The sequence below is a fragment of the Cherax quadricarinatus genome, chromosome 31 (assembly GCF_038502225.1).
Source record: "Cherax quadricarinatus isolate ZL_2023a chromosome 31, ASM3850222v1, whole genome shotgun sequence".
NCBI lineage: Eukaryota > Metazoa > Arthropoda > Malacostraca > Decapoda > Parastacidae > Cherax > Cherax quadricarinatus.
In genome coordinates, this window is record NC_091322.1 from 15,354,732 (window position 1) to 15,375,741 (window position 21,010).

General features: G+C 44.0%; 1 protein-coding gene across 1 annotated transcript in view; it reads left to right on the forward strand.

The window, feature by feature from the left end:
* The first annotated feature begins 749 nt into the window (after positions 1–749).
* The window catches only part of LOC138853469 (uncharacterized), a 96,798-nt gene continuing 76,537 nt past the window's right edge, over positions 750–21,010 (forward strand). Inside the window, exon 1 of the mRNA XM_070090214.1 lies at positions 750–1,804. Within this exon, the coding sequence (XP_069946315.1) occupies positions 1,729–1,804 (76 nt within the window). The 5' untranslated portion in view covers positions 750–1,728. The remainder of the gene's footprint in view (positions 1,805–21,010) is intronic.

The window sequence follows — 21,010 nt, forward strand, 5'->3', positions numbered from 1 at the left end:
AGACTTTACGACGTGCCCAGTAATTTAAATGCTTTATTGGCTCTACGTGGGAGGCAAACAATCTCTGTATCTGTCCCCGTTCTAAATTCACACTGAGTTTGGTTGCGCAGATTTTGCTGTTCCACAAAATATGTAATTTGGCGTCTCATAATGCTTTCGAGTACTTTTATGATGTGTGATGTCAAAGAAATTTTTGGCTAGCGTTGTACTGCCTCCTTTAATTAAAGGAGCTATATCTTCACTCTTTAAGACCTCTGGTATTTCATTTAGATCTTTCTCCAAAAGATGCTGAGTGCTCGTGCTGGAAGTATTTGTGTGTGATGGTGGTGGCTGCCTGAGCGGCATTATTGCCCACACTGCCACGTTCTCAGAACAACTTTAGGGAATGCAACTCACGTGAACTTGACCTTTTTTTTTTTTTGTTTCTCTGAGCTGAGAGGGACGGGGTAGCGGGTCGCCACAGTGAGGTGTCTTGACCGCAGCCAAATAGCGGTGGTGCTGGCACAGGTCCAGAACCCAAGGGACGCCTCTCCGACCTCCCTATCACCTGGGTATGTGATACCCGATGAATGGCTGACCTTTCAGAGGCGAGTGGATACAGCAGCAGACGGTGGAAACCTCACACACACACGCCGGAAACCTTGCCCGAGTTAATGTTTGCACACACACACAACAGGGCTTCCTGTGCAGGAACACTCTCACTGCAGACGACTACCATCCTCCCTCTGTCTCCCTCCCCCGGTCTGTCTCTGTCTCACCTGTAGAGAAAACGGCGAGCATCTCTCTGGTCTGGCCAGTCTGCCTGTGGCCGCCGATCGTGTTGGTTGTGTCACTCGCTCACATCTAATGTGACGCTCAGAATCAACCGACAGGAACATCACAACAGGATCCCCAACGCTCCACATCAAGAGGAACTCGGTAATCTCCACAGCAACAGAGAAAAAAAAAGCAGTGTTACTGGGTGGTCATTGAGGGAAGCCGCAGCCATGCAAAATCTAGACGCAACAGGAACTACCATAGTTATCACTATTCTGTTAGAAGGAACGTAACACCTGCTGCTGCTGCTGCTGCTGCTGCTGCTGCTGCTGCTCCCTCGCTCATCACCCAAGCTTCTTCACGCCTTCATCATCACCACCCAGTTCATCACACAACACGTCGCCAGTGTCACTGCAATACCGTGGACAGTGACCCACCACAACACGTCCTACAGAGCACATCGTCAGTACTCAGCTCTGTAATATCGTGAGCTTCAAACCTGATCCCTGTCATCAGAGCCCAAGCTTTCCCTGTCATCTAAAGCAAAATTAAGTCCCACTCGGAGGCAGAAAGCAGTCAATCTTGGGCGAGAATCACCACCTCGAGTACCTGGTCCTTGGCTCCTCCTTGACATTTCCTCATAGTATTTTTCAAGACGCAGCTGCAGGTGTAGACGTTACACTTATATCTCAAGACGCAGCTGCAGGTGTGAGCCCTTTAAGACAGCTGCAGGTGGGATCCCGTTCAGACAGCTGCAGGTGTGAGCCCTTTCAGACAGCTGCGGGTGTGAGGCCTTCAAGACAGCTGTAGGTGTGAGTCCATCACTCTGAGCGTGCAGGAGTGAGTGCCACAAGTAACCTTCAGCACGCAGCTTTAGCAGTGGGTGCTACACTTATCCTTCAGACCACAGTTGCGGGTGTGAGTGCCGCACTTTATCCATTGGTACGCAGCTTCAGGACTGGGTGCTACAACATGTGTGGTGAGGTGGATGTCTGGAGGATCAAGACAGTGGTAGTGAGCATCATCGTCCTCGCCTCAGCCTCCCGAGGTAAGTCTCCACGGGCTCTTGATCCGAGGAATTGAACTTATCCTCCTCTTCCTTGGATCAAGGTTGAATTCTCCTATTTTCTCCCAGTAGCTGTATGACCCCTAAAAGCTTAATGGTTCTCTATATTAATAATAATAATAATAATAATAATAATAATAATAATAATAATAATAATAATAATAATAATAATAATAATAATAATAATAATAATTGGTTCTAGTTTAACTTAGAACTCTGTGTATATTTATAATACAAGTAATGCAATATAGAATTACTTTCTAAATTAAATTACTCTTCGGTAAATAAGGGCATTAGTCTGTAAATTGTGGCACTATGTAAATTAAGGCATTACTCTGTAAATTAGTTTACTCTTTTGTAAATTAAGGTACTGTTGTAAATTAGGTCACTATGCAATCAGGGCCGTATTTAAATTAGGATACCTATGTAAATAGGAAACTATGTTAATAAGGGTACTGTAAATTATGGAATTAATGTGTAAATTAGGAACTGTTCTGTAAATTATGGCGCTTCTCTGGAAATTAGTTCACTATGTAAATTAGTGCACAACTCATAAATCAGGATATTACTTTGTAAATCAGAGCATCACTTATTAAATTAGGGCATTACTTTGTAAGTCAGGGCATTACTTTGTAAGTCAGGGCATTACTTTGTAAGTCAGGGCATTACTTTGTAAGTCAGGGCATTACTTTGTAAGTCAGGACATTACTTTGTAAGTCAGGGCATTACTTTGTAAATCAGGGCATTACTTTGTAAGTCAGGGCATTACTTTGTAAGTGAGGACATTACTTTGTAAGTCAGGGCATTACTTTGTAAGTCAGGGCATTACTTTGTAAGTCAGGGCATTACTTTGTAAGTCAGGGCATTACTTTGTAAGTCAGGGCATTACTTTGTAAGTCAGGGCATTACTTTGTAAGTCAGGGCATTACTTTGTAAGTCAGGACATTACTTTGTAAGTCAGGGCATTACTTTGTAAGTGAGGACATTACTTTGTAAGTCAGGGCATTACTTTGTAAGTCAGGGCATTACTTTGTAAGTCAGGGCATTACTTTGTAAGTCAGGGCATTACTTTGTAAGTCAGGGCATTACTTTGTAAGTCAGGGCATTACTTTGTAAGTCAGGGCATTACTTTGTAAGTCAGGACATTACTTTGTAAGTCAGGGCATTACTTTGTAAGTCAGGGCATTACTTTGTAAGTCAGGACATTACTTTGTAAGTCAGGACATTACTTTGTAAGTCAGGACATTACTTTGTAAGTCAGGGCATTACTTTGTAAGTCAGGGCATTACTTTGTAAATTAGGCCAATTGTAGATTAGGGCATTACTTTGTAAATTAGGGCATTATTCTGTAAATTAGGATTAAAAACAGGTAATAAATTAAAGTGTAGCATTTCTGGGGGAGAGCTAAACCCTAAAGGGTCATCAGAGCATGACCCCCTCAACTAGGGACCAAAGCTATAAATGGACCACCGCCAGTTTGTTGCCCCCCCACACCCATCCCCCCAAATTCATCACTAATTAGTCGTGTTGTATTTACGTAAATCGCTAAACCCGTGTGTGTCATTCAGCGTTCACCGACTTCAAGCATTTAATTAGACCAAGGCTGCTAATTTCTTTATGTTATCAGCGTGTGAGTGTCAGGTGCTGAGAAAAGATGAATGTTAATAGTGGGCTACAATACCGTCAGACATGCTATGTTGTGTGTGCAGGAACACATGCTATGTTGTGTGTGCAGGAACACATGCTATGTTGTGTGTGCAGGAACACATGCTATGTTGTGTGTGCAGGAACACATGCTATGTTGTGTGCATGAACACATGCTATGTTGTGTACAGGAACACATGCTATGTTGTGTGTGCTGGGACACATGCTATGTTGTGTGTGTTGGGACACATGCTATGTTGTGTGCGCAGGAACACATGCTATGTTGTGTGCATGAACACATGCTATGTTGTGTACAGGAACACATGCTATGTTGTGTGTGCTGGGACACATGCTATGTTGTGTGTGTTGGGACACATGCTATGTTGTGTGTGCAGGAACACATGCTATGTTGTGTGTGCTGGAACACTTGCTATGTTGTGTGCATGAACACATGCTATGTTGTGTGTGCTGGAACACATGCTATGTTGTGTGTGCAGGAACACATGCTATGTTGTGTGTGCTGGAACACTTGCTATGTTGTGTGTGCAGGAACACATGCTATGTTGTGTGTGCAGGAACACATGCTATGTTGTGTGTGCAGGAACACATGCTATGTTGTGTGTGCAGGAACACTTGCTATGTTGTGTGCATGAACATATGCTATGTTGTGTGTGCTGGAACACTTGCTATGTTGTGTGCATGAACACATGCTATGTTGTGTGTGCTGGGACACATGCTATGTTGTGTGTACTGGAACACATGCTATGTTGTGTGTGCAGGAACACATGCTATGTTGTGTGTGCAAGAACACATGCTATGTTGTGTGTGCTGGAACACTTGCTATGTTGTGTGCATGAACACATGCTATGTTGTGTGTGCTGGAACACTTGCTATGTTGTGTGCATGAACACATGCTATGTTGTGTGTGCTGGGACACATGCTATGTTGTGTGTACTGGAACACATGCTATGTTGTGTGTGCAGGAACACATGCTATGTTGTGTGTGCTGGAACACTTGCTATGTTGTGTGCATGAACACATGCTATATTGTGTGTGCAGGAACACATGCTATGTTGTGTGCGCAGGAACACATGCTATGTTGTGTGTGCAGGAACACTTGCTATGTTGTGTGCATGAACACATGCTATGTTGTGTGTGCTGGAACACTTACTATGTTGTGTGTGCTGGAACACTTGCTATGTTGTGTGCATGAACACATGCTATGGTGTGTGTGCAGGAACACTTGCTATGTTGTGTGCATGAACACATGCTGTGTTGTGTGTGCAGGAACACTTGCTATGTTGTGTGCATGAACACATGCTATGTTGTGTGTGCTGGAACACTTGCTATGTTGTGTGTGTATGAACACTTGCTATGTTGTGTGTGCAGGAGCACTTGCTATGTTGTGTGCATGAACACATGCTATGTTGTGTGTGCATGAACACATGCTATGTTGTGTGCATGAACACATGCTATGTTGTGTGTGCTGGAACACATGCTATGTTGTGTGTGTATGAACACTTGCTATGTTGTGTGTGCATGAACACATGCTATGTTGTGTGCATGAACACATGCTATGTTGTGTGTGCATGAACACATGCTATGTTGTGTGTGTATGAACACATGCTACGTTGTGCATGAACACTTGCTATGTTGTGTGTGCATGAACACATGCTATGTTGTGTGTGCATGAACACATGCTATGTTGTGTGCATGAACACATGCTATGTTGTGTGCATGAACACATGCTATGTTGTGTGTGCTGGGACACCTGCTATGTTGTGTGTGCAGGAATACATACTGTGTTGTGTGTGCAGGAACACTTGCTATGTTGTGTGTGCAGGAACACTTGCTATGTTGTGTGTGCAGGAACACATACTATGTTGTGTGTGCAGGAACACTTGCTATGTTGTGTGTGCAGGAACACTTGCTATGTTGTGTGTGCAGGAACACTTGCTATGTTGTGTGTGCAGGAACAACGGTACTTGGGAGTTTGTTCCACTCATCCACAACTCTATTACCAAACCAGTACTTTCCTATATCCCTCCTGAATCTGAATTTTTCCAACTTAAAACCATTGCTGCGAGTCCTGTCTAGGCTAGATATTATCAGCACACTATTTACATCCCCTTTATTTATTCCTGTCTTCCACTTATAAACCTCAATCATATCCCCCCTAATTCTACGTCTTTCTAGAGAGTGCAGTTTCAGGGCCCTTAGTCTATCCTCATAGGGAAGGTTTCTGATACATGGGATCATCTTTGTCATCCTCCTTTGTACATTTTCCAGAGAATTTATATCCATTCTGTAATACGGTGACCAAAACTGTGCAGCATAATCTAAATGAGGCCTAACCAAGGATGTATAGAGTTGAAGAACAACCTGAGGACTCCTATTATTTATGCTTCTTGATATGAAGCCAAGGATTCTATTAGCTTTATTGCGAACACTTATGCACTGTTGTCTTGGTTTCAGATTACTGCTAACCAGAACTCCTAAATCTTTTTCGCAATCCGTAATATTAAGATCTACATTATTTAGTTTATATGTGGCATGGTTATTGTCCTGTCCAACATTTAGAACTTTGCATTTGTCTATATTAAACTGCATCTGCCACTTCTCCGACCACTGCATCAGTCTATTCAAATCTTCCTGGAGTGCTCGAATGTCCTCGTCAGAATGAATTCGACGGCCTATTTTGGTGTCATCGGCAAACTTGCCGATGTCGCTCTTTATGCCCTCATCTATGTCGTTTATGTAGATTGTGAACAGCAGGGGGCCCAACACTGACCCCTGTGGAACACCGCTCGTGACGCTTCCCCACTCTGATTTCTCCCCATTTATGCAAACTCTCTGCTGCCTATTTGTCAACCATGCCTCTATCCAGGAAAAAATTTCTCCTCCTATTCCATGTGCTTTAATTTTCCTCAATAGTCTCTGATGTGGGACCCTGTCAAAAGCCTTACTGAAGTCCATATACACAATATCATATTCGTTACCATGATCTACCTCCTCAAATACCTTAGTGAAAAAAGTTAATAAATTCGTAAGGCAGGAACGTCCCTTTGTAAAACCATGCTGAGATTCGTTGATTAATTTATGCTTTTCAAGGTGGCTACGAACTGCCTCGGCAATTATTGATTCCATAAATTTTCCCACTATGGAGGTTAGGCTTATTGGTCTATAGTTCGAAGCTAAGGACCTGTCACCTGTTTTGAAAATAGGTATCACATTTGCCATTTTCCACTTATCTGGCACCATGCCAGTTTGTAGTGATATGTTGAAAAGATTAGCCAAAGGTGTGCTAAGCTCCTCTTTACATTCCTTTAGAACCCTTGCATACAGTTCATCAGGGCCTGGGGATTTGTTAGGTTTTAATTTATCTATTTGCCTAAGGACCATGTCACTTGTGACCCTAATAGTGCACAGTTTATTATCGTCCTGTTCTACATAATTTATCATTACTGGAATATCACTGGTATCCTCCTGTGTAAAAACTGAGAGGAAGTATGTGTTAAAAATTCTACACATTTCCTTATCACTGTCAGTGAGCTGACCCGAGGAACTTTTGAGTGGGCCTATCTTGTCCCTGATCTTACTTCTGTATACCTGAAAGAATCCTTTTGGGTTAGTCTTCGATTCTCTTGCAACTTTAACCTCATAATCTCTTTTTGCTTTTCTAATTCCCTTTTTTATTTCTCTCTTTAACTGAATATATCGATTTCTTAATTGCCCCTCTCCTCTTTTGATTTGCCTATATATGCCTCTCTTTTGACCAATCAGATATTTTAATCTATTGTTCATCCATTTAGGATCATTTTTGTTTGATCTGATTTCCCTATTTGGAACATAATTTGACTGAGCAGCTAGAACTATGCCCTGGAAAGCATCATATCGGCAACCATCACCACCTACCTGACCCCTAGTCAGGTCATTCCAGTTCAGCCCACCTAAGTAATTTTTCAGTCCTATGAAATCAGCCAAGCGAAAGTCAGGGACGGAGACTTGATTGCCATTATTAGGGGAATTCCATGATATGTTAAAACTGAGTGATTTGTGATCACTCTCCCCAAGCTCATCATTAACCTCAAGATTATTAATTAGTGTTTCCCTACTGGCAAGAACCAAGTCAAGGAGGTTATTTCCCCTAGTTGGCTCTGTCACAAACTGTTTTAAAAAACAATCCTGGATCGTATCAAGAAAGTCACCCGACTCTAAATTTCCTGTCAAATTGCTCCAGTCAATCTGTCTATAGTTGAAATCTCCCATTAGCACAACATTTTCGTATGTAGATGCCTTACGAATTTCGTCCCATAGAAGTTTACTGCACTCCCTATCAAGATTTGGGGCCCTGTAAATCACACCCAAAATTAGTTTTTCTCGGCCCTCGAGAAGCTGTAACCAAACAGATTCAGTGGCTGACGCTTCTAATTTAATATCTTGTCTAACACAACAATTTAAATTGTCTCTGACATACATCGCTACTCCACCACCTTTCCTGTTGACCCTGTCAGTGTGGAATAATTTATAGCCTTGTATGTGACATTCAGATGGCATCTCTCTATCTTTCAGATTGAGCCAGGTCTCTGTTATAGCAATAATATCTATGTTTCCTGCACTTGCAATTAATCTTAGCTCATCTATCTTATTTCTAACACTCCTGCTATTAGTATAGTAAACCTTAAGGGAGCTAGTCCCTTGCTGCCCTCTGCTGTCCCCCTTTGTTTTCTGACCTGTTCTATTGTCTTTATTTATAACTTCATGCTGAATGCCTTTTATACATTTACTGTTTCCAACCCTAGTGTTGCAACCTGCTTGTTTCCCACACACACCCATACCTCTATCTTCCATCAGTTTAAAATCATAGGCATTTCACCAATGGCCTTCTCAATCGAGTCTGCAAGTGCTACCACCCCTGCCCCAGAGAGATGAACCCCATCCCTTGCATACATATCATGTTTGCCATAAAAGTTGTTCACTTGATATGTTGTGTGTGCAGGAACACTTGCTATGTTGTGTGTGCAGGAACACATACTATGTTGTGTGTGCAGGAACACATACTATGTTGTGTGTGCAGGAACACTTGCTATGTTGTGTGTGCAGGAACACATACTATGTTGTGTGTGCAGGAACACTTGCTATGTTGTGTGTGCAGTAACACATACTATGTTGTGTGTGCAGGAACACTTGCTATGTTGTGTGTGCAGGAACACATACTATGTTGTGTGTGCAGGAACACTTGCTATGTTGTGTGTGCAGTAACACATACTATGTTGTGTGTGCAGGAACACTTGCTATGTTGTGTGTGCAGGAACACATACTATGTTGTGTGTGCAGGAACACTTGCTATGTTGTGTGTGCAGTAACACATACTATGTTGTGTGTGCAGGAAGACTTGCTATGTTGTGTGTGCAGTAACACATACTATGTTGTGTGTGCAGGAAGACTTGCTATGTTGTGTGTGCAGTAACACATACTATGTTGTGTGTGCAGGAACACTTGCTATGTTGTGTGTGCAGGAACAAGGGAAATACAGAGACGATCACACCATCTTAATTTCTTCACTGTTTCTGCTGTCTCCATATTTTCCACCTCCGTATTCGACTGATGAAGCCCACACTGGGCGAAACGTTTCTGAATAAATATACCCAAATGTTGCACGAGTGTCTTATCTACTCGTCGGTATTGTATACTCTTATTATGTTCATAAAATGTTTGGCAGGCAAGTAACGGAGACAAGAGTAGAAAGAGACCATGGAGTAATCATAAGTAATGAAAAATACCAATTGCTGCCTGTCTACAAGCAGCACAACTGACACAATGCTTGGATTCATAGCAATAAACTTGGAGTACAGAGCACCAGATACTACTTGTTAGACAGCGTCTTGAATATCCCGTCCAGTTTTGGCCTCCAGATTACACTAGAAGGCAAAGATGTACTGGAAAGGGTTTAGAAAAAAGCTAACAAAGTCGTACCATCACTCAGAAACAAATCTTACACAGACACAGACTTACAGCATTCAGTCTTTTCTCTCTCTCAGGACGTGGAAACTGCAAGATCTCATTCTAACCTTTAAGATACTTAATGACTTTGACTTTAACACGAAGGACTATCTGAAGTGCCAAGTGAGTCAATAACCTACAGCAACTTAATGAAGCTGCGACGCTGAAAATGCAACTCGTTGATGCAATGGTTTGCAAACAGAATTATAGCAGAATGCGATAAGCTAATACTGTAAAAGAGAAGACAATACAGTCGTTCAAGGACCAGTTGGATATGCATCTTGCAAGTGTAAGTTTCAACAAAATACTACGCTGGGGCAGTCTGAAGTCAAGGATTCCTGATGTGTATTCAGCAATTGCATCAGAAATTGTCAAAGACTCAACCAAGTTAATAAGAGTAGTAGTAATGGTAGTGATGGTAGTAGGACCACTGGTACACACACCTCTGGTAGTAACAGTGGTGTAACACAAGTAGTTAACACAGAAACAGTACTAATTAAGTAGGGATACTTGTATCCCTCCTCCTCCATCCACTTCCATCTATCATATAAACTACTTTCCATTTATTTTCAATATGGTATGATATGTTTTCGGTACTGTTTTCAAGGCGGCGGCAGCTGGAAGATGGGGAACAAATCTTTTCATTTTCTACCCTTGATTTATACATTAGATAAAATACACAATACAAGAGATACTTCTCAGAAGATAGTCTTGGTGTGGACCTCCAAGTCTCTGTTATCTCTCTGCCTCATGTACTCCCGTATGCAATTTATCTTCCTTCAATAGGAAATAAGTGTTTTAATATTGGTGAAAGGCTCTTGATCCAAATAATTGGAGCTACCCTCCCCTTGGCTTTATATTAAAAATTATAAATAATAGGAGTCCTCAGGTTACACGTCAACTTTACACATCTCTGGTGAGGCCTCATTTAGATTACGCTGTGCAGTTCTGGTCTCCATATTACAGAATGGGGATAAATACTCTGGAAAACATAGAGAAGAATGATGAAGTTGATCCCATGTACCAGAAATCTCTCTTAGGAAGATAGGCCGAGGGCACCGAATTTGCACTCTTTGGAAAGACTAGAATTAGGGGAGATATGATTGAGGTGCACAGTCTGGAATAAAGGAGAAATGAATAACATGATGAAACTATCCAGTTGAGACAGGACTGGCATCAATGGGCTCAAGTTAGTGAAATTTAGATTAAGATCCATTTATGGATATGGATTATGGAAAGTCTGACTCTGACTAATTTTACTCGCTATGTGGTTATAGGTCCTGTAACAGCACAGTGAGTTAGTCATGGCACTAGCAAATAATTATAGTTAACATTTAATAATGTTAATGTATAAATGGTGCACGTTTGAAGGAGCGAATAATCAAGGACTTTTAGTGTTTAATAAATAAAACAACAAAATTTGTATCTGTGTGTGTGTGTGTGTGTGTGTGTGTGTGTGTGTGTTTGTTCAGCTGTAAATAGAATTTGGATAAGTAAGATTTCTTTTTTTGCCTGTGTTCCTTGAGTCATCTTCAGCGTGAGTCAAGGTCACCAGGATCACGATTGTGCTCACCTGGGTCTCTCCTGTCCTCTCTTCCTCTGTTCTGTCATCCCTTAGTCTGGTCTGTCCTGTCTTACTTTAGTCCACTCTGTTTTCCTATCTTCTGTCTTCGCTCAGTCTCTACTGTTCTCTCTTCCTCTTCTTTGTCTTCAGTATGTTCTTATTTTCCTCAGCTACCCGGGTTACAAATTTCATTAGTTTTGGGAACTTAATTTTTCATTTTGTTTTGGTATGAATATCAATGGTAATGCTTGTGAAAAAACCTTCCCAGTGTAGCAGGAGTTTTCAGAAACTTTCTCACGACATCGCCGTTAAGGCAGAGTACCAGAGTACGGTATGAACCTTGGTAATAGATACCGACAATCTGATTTAAAACAGCACGTAAACAAACGTTTCTATCTTGAGACCCTGATCACTTCTAACTTCTGTGTGTTAGTGATCAAGGTCACCAGGATCGATACGTTTTTCTAATAAATATGTCTTGGTGTTTGCTCACGTGTCTATGTAAACTAACGCGGGACATCGAGTCCTTCACCTGAGGTACCAGGGTACAGGCAGAGAAATGCCTTTTATCCAGGTGAGGTGACCTCATCTCTGGTTGCTACCCGAGAGAATACTTTTGCCTGCTTCGTGAATGTTGTTCTTAGTCAAAACAACCCCCCTTTTCCAAGCATCAAACATGCGTGGCGTGTCACAGCTAGAAACATTCTGCAACCAGTGAATGTTCAAGATTTTCCAAGTCTTGTTGGATATTGTCTGACCTAAGGAATAGATCAAAGGAACTGAAATACGGCAGTATTTTTTTTTTTTGAAGGGAATGGAGATTACCTTCCCTTCGTTCTGATTGGACTGGGGAAACACGAATTATTAGCGACGTGTTTTACATCCTGAAACGTCCAGTACAATGACTTAATATTGCAGTCTTTTTGTCATGCAGTTTCTGGCAGAACTTTTCAAGGGATATTTTTATACAGACATAATCTGCTGAAAGCTCATCAGCCAGAAGGTTGTCATATGAATGTAGCTACTATTGTCCAGCGTCAGTCGACGGCTTCTTGCTGTAATCATGGCATTCAGAAATCATGTTATAAATGGTTTAGAAATCCGACAAGTTGAAAAATGAAACGCTTGTACATCAGACCGATGAAGCTACACAGTGGCTTCATCGGTCCAGTACAAAGAAGAATGGTGGAAAAAAGGGAGTTTAAGGTAATAGTACCTCAGCCTAGAATCGATGTGTTCAGCTACACTTTGGTATCTTTATTGCCGAAATGTTTCGCTTACAACACATGCTTTTTCAGTCAAAAAGAAAATGTCCTGTGACTGCTGTGGCTACAGTTCTGCCATGATCATGAGTCTCAGTGTGACTTCTGTGACCACAGCTCTGCCATGATCATGAGTCTCAATGTGACTGCTGTGACCACAGCTCTGCCATGATCATGAGTCCCAGTGTGACTGCTGTGACCACAGCTCTGCCATGATCATGAGTCTCAATGTGACTGCTGTGACCACAGCTCTGCCATGATCATGAGTCCCAGTGTGACTGCTGTGACCACAGCTCTGCCATGATCATGAGTCTCAATGTGACTGCTGTGACCACAGCTCTGCCATGATCATGAGTCCCAGTGTGACTGCTGTGGCCACAGCTCTGCCATGATCATGAGTCCCAGTGTGACTGCTGTGGCTACAGCTCTGCCATGATCATGAGTCCCAGTGTGACTGCTGTGGCCACAGCTCTGCCATGATCATGAGTCCCAGTGTGACTGCTGTGGCCACAGCTCTGCCATGATCATGAGTCCCAGTGTGACTGCTGTGACCACAGCTCTGCCATGACCATAAGTCCCAGTGTGACTGCTGTGGTCACAGCTCTGCCATGATCATGAGTCCCAGTGTGACTGCTGTGACCACAGCTCTGCCATGATCATGAGTCCCAGTGTGACTGCTGTGACCACAGCTCTGCCATGATCATGAGTCCCAGTGTGACTGCTGTGGTCACAGCTCTGCCATGATCATGAGTCCCAGTGTGACTGCTGTGACCACAGCTCTGCCATGATCATGAGTCCCAGTGTGACTGCTGTGACCACAGCTCTGCCATGATCATGAGTCCCAGTGTGACTGCTGTGACTACAGCTCTGCCATGATCATGAGTCCCAGTGTGACTGCTGTGACCACAGCTCTGCCATGATCATGAGTCCCAGTGTGACTGCTGTGGTCACAGCTCTGCCATGATCATGAGTCCCAGTGTGACTGCTGTGGTCACAGCTCTGCCATGATCATGAGTCCCAGTGTGACTGCTGTGGTCACAGCTCTGCCATGATCATGAGTCCCAGTGTGACTGCTGTGACCACAGCTCTGCCATGATCATGAGTCCCAGTGTGACTGCTGTGGTCACAGCTCTGCCATGATCATGAGTCCCAGTGTGACTGCTGTGGCCACAGCTCTGCCATGATCATGAGTCCCAGTGTGACGGAAGCAAAGTGAATCTTCAGCAGTTCTTGGAGACCTGATCTCTAACATCAACTGAGGAAACTAATTTCAGTGTGGAAACCACCTAGGCAAAGGACAAACAAATATAAGTCCCTATCAGAAGGTTAAGTGGCCACATTGGTCATAACTTTCCTTCACAAGGGCTGATCAAAGGTGAGGACGCGTGTTACTTGGCAGCATTCAGCCTCTGCATACACAAATTGTAATGATGAGTAAACACAACGGACGTCGCTTGCATTCATGTCTGTCCTTGGCACATAAATGGGTGATTGTCTTGGATGGCTTCCTTGACTCGCAGCCTTCGTCATTCCTGACTAACCAGGCTTTGGCGAACGTAATGGCCATGCATTTTACAGAGATCTGGTTTCAGTGTTGGGTCGTCATAGCGGAGATTAGACACTTCATAGATCCGTGTGTGGTCACTACTGTATATTCCCTTAAAATATTTAATGTTTATCTTCCCGATTGTTGATGCATGATTTGTAGGACAATATCTTGGCACTGTTGTTTACTTGGAGGCGTCACTGAAGCTATTATAACTATGGAATGTGTTGAATGCATCAAGTGTGTTTACGTTGTGATCATCGTTGTGTGTCAAAAACCGTACAAAGTTATAGTTGTATTTTGGGATCTTGATGCACTGAGGTCAAGCCTCTTCTTTTCGGAGTGAGATGACCTGAATCCTTGACTGATTAGCGACTCAGTCAGTTACTGTGACCCAGAGTGGTGAAGCATCTGAATGGCTAGACAGCTCTGAGGTGCTGCGACCAGGAGTCTGGGTCAAGCAGCTTCAACAATGGTCTGGCCAGTTGATGCAATCTTTACGTCTGCCTTTTTTTTCATTGGATAACGTTTATAACAGCAGCCGCAAAGTTTGTGGTAAGACAATCATGTTCTCTTTCAAAGACGAGAAACTGTCACGAATAGGGTACAATATTCTTCATGAGAGTTGCAGTTTTGTTCACAATACTATTTTTCCACACGTCAGAGTCTACCAGTTAAGGTATTTAGTAAAAATTCTTCATGAGGGATGTTGCAGTGCTCATGAAAGTTACCACTCTGCCCTTCCCATATATGTTATTAATGACTAAGTTGTCCCCGAAGTGTTGTACGATCTTTGCCATCACGTAATTAACACTGTAGGCGTCATAATAATAATAATAATAATAATAATAATAATAATAATAATAATAATAATAATATCTTTATTTACTACAAATACATGTACAAGTTATATAGAGTATAGCTGACATCAATGACTTACTACTATATAGAAAGCCACTTGTTATGCTGAGCATTTCAGGCAAATTAGATCAGTTTTGTCCCAGGATGCGACCTACACCAGTCGACTAACACCCAGGTACCCATTTTAAACTGATGGGTGAACAGGGACAGGGACAGTAGGTGTCTTATGGAAATACACCCCTAATGTTTTTCAGCCGTATCGGAGGAGAATCGAACCCCTGACCTCAGTGTGTGAGCTGAGTGCGCTAGTGATCTAGCTACGGGACATTCCATCTACACAAGATGAGACAATTGTAGTTACCCGTTTATCATCAGACCCTCTAAAATAGTCCGCCAGTTGAACGTTGTATATTTACAAGTGTCGAAGGATTGACCGAGTTTAGATTTTTTAGCATAATTGGTGAGCTAGTAGATTACGAGGACCAGTTTTCCTCCTCAGAACGTTGTGTTGCATACTTGATGGTAAATATTATCCGTGACGATCAAATCTTGCACAAACATGATTCCACTATAAACACTGTGATCCCAGTCGTCACTTTGAGCTTTGTATATGTGATGGATGGGTCGTTGAAGATCAGTGAGTCTCACAAGGAAGACTTCACAGCGTCTCCCTCCCTCCCTCCCTCCCTCCCGTCAGAACATGCAGTGTTCATCCGTGATCCCGAGAACGAAGCATATCACTCTCTGAACGTTTTCTCTCAGTTTTCTAAAGCAATAATTGTGTTCTGCAGCAGTCATCATCTGTTCTTATGTTATTTTGTTCTAATTCCGTGTGGGCTAGCTTGTGTGTGTGTGTGTGTGTGTGTGTGTGTGTGTGTGTGTGTGTGTGTGTGTGTGTGTGTGTGTGTGTGTGTGTGTGTGTGTGTGTGTGTGTGTGTGGGTGTGTGTGTGTGTGTGTGTGTGTGTGTGTGTGCGTGTGTGTGTGTGTGTGTGTGTGTGTGTGTGTGTGTGTGTGTGTGTGTGTGTGTGTGTGTGTGTGTGTGTGTGTGTGTGTGTGTGTGTGTGTGTGTGTGTGTGTGTGTGTGTGTGTGTGTGTGTGTGTGTGTGTGTGTGTGTGTGTGTGTGTGTATGTGTGTGTGTACTCACCTAGTTGTACTCACCTAGTTGAGGTTGCGGGGGTCGAGTCCGAGCTCCTGGCCCCGCCTCTTCACTGATCGCTACTAGGTCACTCTCCCTGAGCCGTGAGCTTTATCATACCTCTGCTTAAAGCTATGTATGGATCCTGCCTCCACTACATCGCTTCCCAAACTATTCCACTTACTGACTACTCTGTGGCTGAAGAAATACTTCCTAACATCCCTGTGATTCATCTGTGTCTTCAGCTTCCAACTGTGTCCCCTTGTTACTGTGTCCAATCTCTGGAACATCCTGTCTTTGTCCACCTTGTCAATTCCTCTCAGTATTTTGTATGTCGTTATCATGTCCCCCCTATCTCTCCTGTCCTCCAGTGTCGTCAGGTTGATTTCCCTTAACCTCTCCTCGTAGGACATACCTCTTAGTTCTGGGACTAGTCTTGTTGCAAACCTTTGCACTTTCTCTAGTTTCTTTACGTGGTTGGCTAGGTGTGGGTTCCAAACTGGTGCCGCATACTCCAATATGGGCCTAACGTACACGGTGTACAGGGTCCTGAACGATTCCTTATTAAGATGTCGGAATGCTGTTCTGAGGTTTGCTAGGCGCCCATATGCTGCAGCAGTTATTTGGTTGATGTGCGCTTCAGGAGATGTGCCTGGTGTTATACTCACCCCAAGATCTTTTTCCTTGAGTGAGGTTTGTAGTCTCTGCCCCCCTAGACTGTACTCCGTCTGCGGTCTTCTTTGCCCTTCCCCAATCTTCATGACTTTGCACTTGGTGGGATTGAACTCCAGGAGCCAATTGCTGGACCAGGTCTGCAGCCTGTCCAGATCCCTTTGTATTTCTGCCTGGTCTTCGATCGAATGAACTCTTCTCATCAACTTCACGTCATCTGCAAACAGTGACACCTCGGAGTTTATTCCTTCCGTCATGTCGTTCACAAATACCAGAAACAGCACTGGTCCTAGGACTGACCCCTGTGGGACCCCACTGGTCACAGGTGCCCACTCTGACACCTCGCCTCGTACCATTACTCGCTGCTTTCTTCCTGACAAGTATTCCCTGATCCATTGCAGTGCCTTCCCTGTTATTCCTGCTTGGTCCTCCAGTTTTTGCACTAATCTCTTGTGTGGTACTGTGTCAAACGCCTTCTTGCAGTCTAAGAAAATGCAATCCACCCACCCCTCTCTCTCTTCTCTTACTGCTGTCACCATGTCATAGAACTCCAGTAGGTTTGTGACACAGGATTTCCCGTCTCTGAAACCATGTTGTCTGCTGGTGATGAGATCATTCCTTTCTAGATGTTCCACCATTCTTCTCCTGACAATCTTTTCCATGATTTTGCATGCTATACATGTCAGTGACACTGGTCTGTAGTTTAGTGCTTCATGTCTGTCTCCTTTTTTAAAGATTGGTACCACATTTGCTGTCTTCCATGCCTCAGGCTATCTCCCTGTTTCGATAGATGTATTGAATATTGTTGTTAGGGGTACACATAGCACCTCTGCTCCCTCTCTCAGGACCCATGGAGAGATGTTATCTGGCCCCATTGCCTTTGAGGTATCTAGCTCACTCAGAAGCCTCTTCACTTCTTCCTCGGTTGTGTGTACTGTGTCCAGCACATGGTGGTGTACCCCACCTCTCCGTCTTTCTGGAGCCCCTTCTGTCTCCTCTGTGAACACTTCTTTGAATCTCTTGTTGAGTTCCTCACATACTTCACTGTCATTTCTTGTTGTCTCTCCTCCTTCCTTCCTTAGCCTGATTACCTGGTCTTTGACGGTTCTTTTCTTCCTGATGTGGCTGTATAACAGCTTCGGGTCAGATTTGGCTTTTGCTGCTATGTCGTTTTCATATTGACGTTGGGCCTCCCTTCTTATCTGTGCATATTCGTTTCTGGCTCTACGACTGCTCTCCTTATTCTCCTGGGTCCTTTGCCTTCTATATTTCTTCCATTCCCTAGCACACTTGGTTTTTGCCTCCTTGCATCTTTGAGTGAACCATGGGCTCATCCTGGCTTTTTCATTATTCCTGTTACCCTTGGGTACAAACCTCTCCTCAGCCTCCTTGCACATTTTGACTACATATTCCATCATCTCATTAACTGGTTTCCCTGCCAGTTCTCTGTCCCACTGAACCTCATTCAGGAAGTTCCTCATTCCTGCGTAGTCCCCTTTCCTGTAGTTTGGTTTCATTCGTCCTGGCCTTCCTGCTTCCCCCTCCTGTGTGTGTGTGTGTGTGTGTGTGTGTGTGTGTGTGTGTGTGTGTGTATACGTGTGTGTGTGTGTGTGTGTGTGTGTCTGTGTGTGTGTGTGTATGTGTGTGTGTTTGTGTGTGTGTGTGTGTGTGTGTGTGTGTGTGTGTGTGTGTGTGTGTGTACGTGTGTGTGTGTGTGTGTACTCACCTAATTGTACTCACCTAATTGTGGTTGCAGGGGTCGAGACTCAGCTCCTGGCCCCGCCTCTTCACTGATCGCTACTGGATCCTCTCTCTCTCTGCTTCCTGAGCTTTGTCATACCTCTTCTTAAAACTATGTATGGTTCCTGCCTCCACTACTTCACTTGCTAGGCTATTCCACTTGCTGACAACTCTATGACTGAAGAAATACTTCCTAACGTCCCTGTGACTCGTCTGAGTCTTCAGCTTCCAGTTGTGACCCCTTGTCCCTGTGTCCCCTCTCTGGAACATCCTATCTCTGTCCACCTTGTCTATTCCCCGCAGTATCTTGTATGTCGTTATCATGTCTCCCCTGACCCTTCTGTCCTCCAGTGTCGTCAGTCCGATTTCCCTTAACCTTTCCTCGTACGACATTCCCTTGAGCTCTGGGAATAGCCTTGTTGCAAACCTTTGTACTTTCTCTAACTTCTTGACGTGCTTGACCAGGTGTGGGTTCCAGACTGGTGCTGCATACTCCAGTATGGGCCTAACATACACAGTGTACAGTGTCTTGAACGATTCCTTAGTAAGGTATCGGAACGCTATTCTCAGGTTTGCCAGGCGCCCGTATGCTGCAGCGGTTATTTGGTTGATGTGTGCCTCCGGTGATGTGCTCGGTGTTATGGTCACCCCAAGGTCTTTCTCCCTGAGTGAGGTCTGTAGTCTTTGTCCACCTAGCCTATACTCTGTCTGCGGTCTTCTTTGCCCCTCCCCAATCTTCATGACTTTGCATTTGGCTGGATTGAATTCGAGAAGCCAGTTACTGGACCACATGTCCAGCCTCTCCAGGTCTCTTTGCAGTCCTGCCTTATCCTCGTCCGATTTAATTCTTCTCATCAACTTCACGTCATCTGCGAACAGGGACACTTCAGAGTCTATTCCTTCCATCATGTCGTTCACATATATCAAAAATAGCACTGGTCCTAGTACTGACCCATGTGGGACCCCGCTCGTAACAGGCGCCCACTGTGATACCTCTTCACGTACCATGACTCGTTGCTGCCTCCCTGTCAGGTATTCCCTTATCCATTGCAGTGCCCTTCCTTTTACGTGTGCCTGATCCTCCAGCTTCTGCACTAATCTCTTGTGGGGAACTGTGTCAAAGGCCTTAATGCAGTCTAAGAAAACGCAATCTACCCAACCCTCTCTCTCGTGTCTTTCTTCTGTTACCTTGTCATAAAACTCCAAGAGGTTTGTGATACAAGATTTGCCTTCCATGAACCCATGCTGGTTTTCATTTATAATCTTGTTCCTTTCCAGGTGTTCGACCACTCTCCTCCTGATAATCTTCTCCATGACTTTGCACACGATACATGTCAGAGACACAGGTCTGTAGTTTAGTGCCTCGTTTCTGTTTCCTTTCTTAAATATGGGGACTACATTAGCTGTCTTCCATTTCTCAGGTAGTTGCCCAGTTTCAAGGGATGTGTTGAAGATTGTGGTTAGAGGCACACACAGCATCTCTGCTCCTTCTCTAAGGACCCATGGGGAGATGTTGTCCTGTCCCATCGCCTTTGAGGTGTCAAGGTCACTTAAGAGCTTCTTCACCTCCTCCTCAGTTGTTCGTATGTCATCCAACACTTGTTGGTATATTCCCTCTTGATGTTCCCTTCTGTACTGTCTTCCCACAGCCCTTCCTGTCTCTACTGTAAAAACTTCCTTAAATCTCCTGTTCAGCTCCTCACATACCTCCTGATCATTTCTTGTGAGTTCTCCACCTTCTGTCCTTAATCTGATCACCTGGTCTTTGACTGTTGTCTTCCTCCTGATGTGGCTATACAACAGTTTCGGGTCAGTCTTGATTCTCGATGGTATGTCATTTTCATACTGTCGCTGGGCCTCCCTCCTTACCTGTGCGTACTCATTCCTGGCTCTGCGACTGATCTCCCTATTTTCGTGTGTTCTCTGCCTTCTGTACTTTTTCCATTCTCTATTGCACTTTGTTTTTGCCTCCTTACACCGTCGGGTGAACCAGGGGCTTGTTCTGGTCTTCCCGTTGTTACTGTTGCCCTTGGGAATGAACCTTTCCACTGCCTCCTTGCATTTTGTTGCTACATATTCCATCATTTCATTTACTGGCTTTCCTGCCAGTTCTCTGTCCCACTGGACCTCCCGCAGGAAGTTCTTCAACCCTATGTAGTCCCATCTTTTATAGTTAGGTTTTTCCCATTCAACTCCTGTTATTCTCTCCACTTGCAGCTCTACTATGTATTCAAAGCACAGAACCACGTGGTCGCTAGCTCCTAGGGGACTCTCATACTTGATGTCCTCAATGTCTGAGCTGCCCAGGGTGAACACAAGGTCCAATCTTGCTGGTTCATCCTCCCCTCTCACTCTGGTAGTGTCCTTAACATGTTGGTGCATGAGGTTTTCCAGCACCACGTCCAACATCCTGGCTCTCCATGTTTCGGGACCCCCATGTGGCTCCAGGTTTTCCCAGTCAATCTCCCTGTGGTTGAAATCCCCCATAACCAGCAACTTTGCTTTGCTGGAGTGAGCTCTTCTTGCCACCTCAGCAAGTGTGTCCACCATTGCTCTGTTGCTCTCTTCATATTCCTCTATTGGCCTCCTGCAGTTCTGTGGTGGATTATACATCACTGCAATGACCACTTTGTGTTCCCCCGACTGAAGTGTACCTGCTATGTAGTCTCTTTCTCCCGTCTCATCTATTCCTTCCATTTTCTCGAATTTCCATCTGTTTTTTACGAGCAGAGGAACCCACCTCCCCCCCCTGCCCCTTC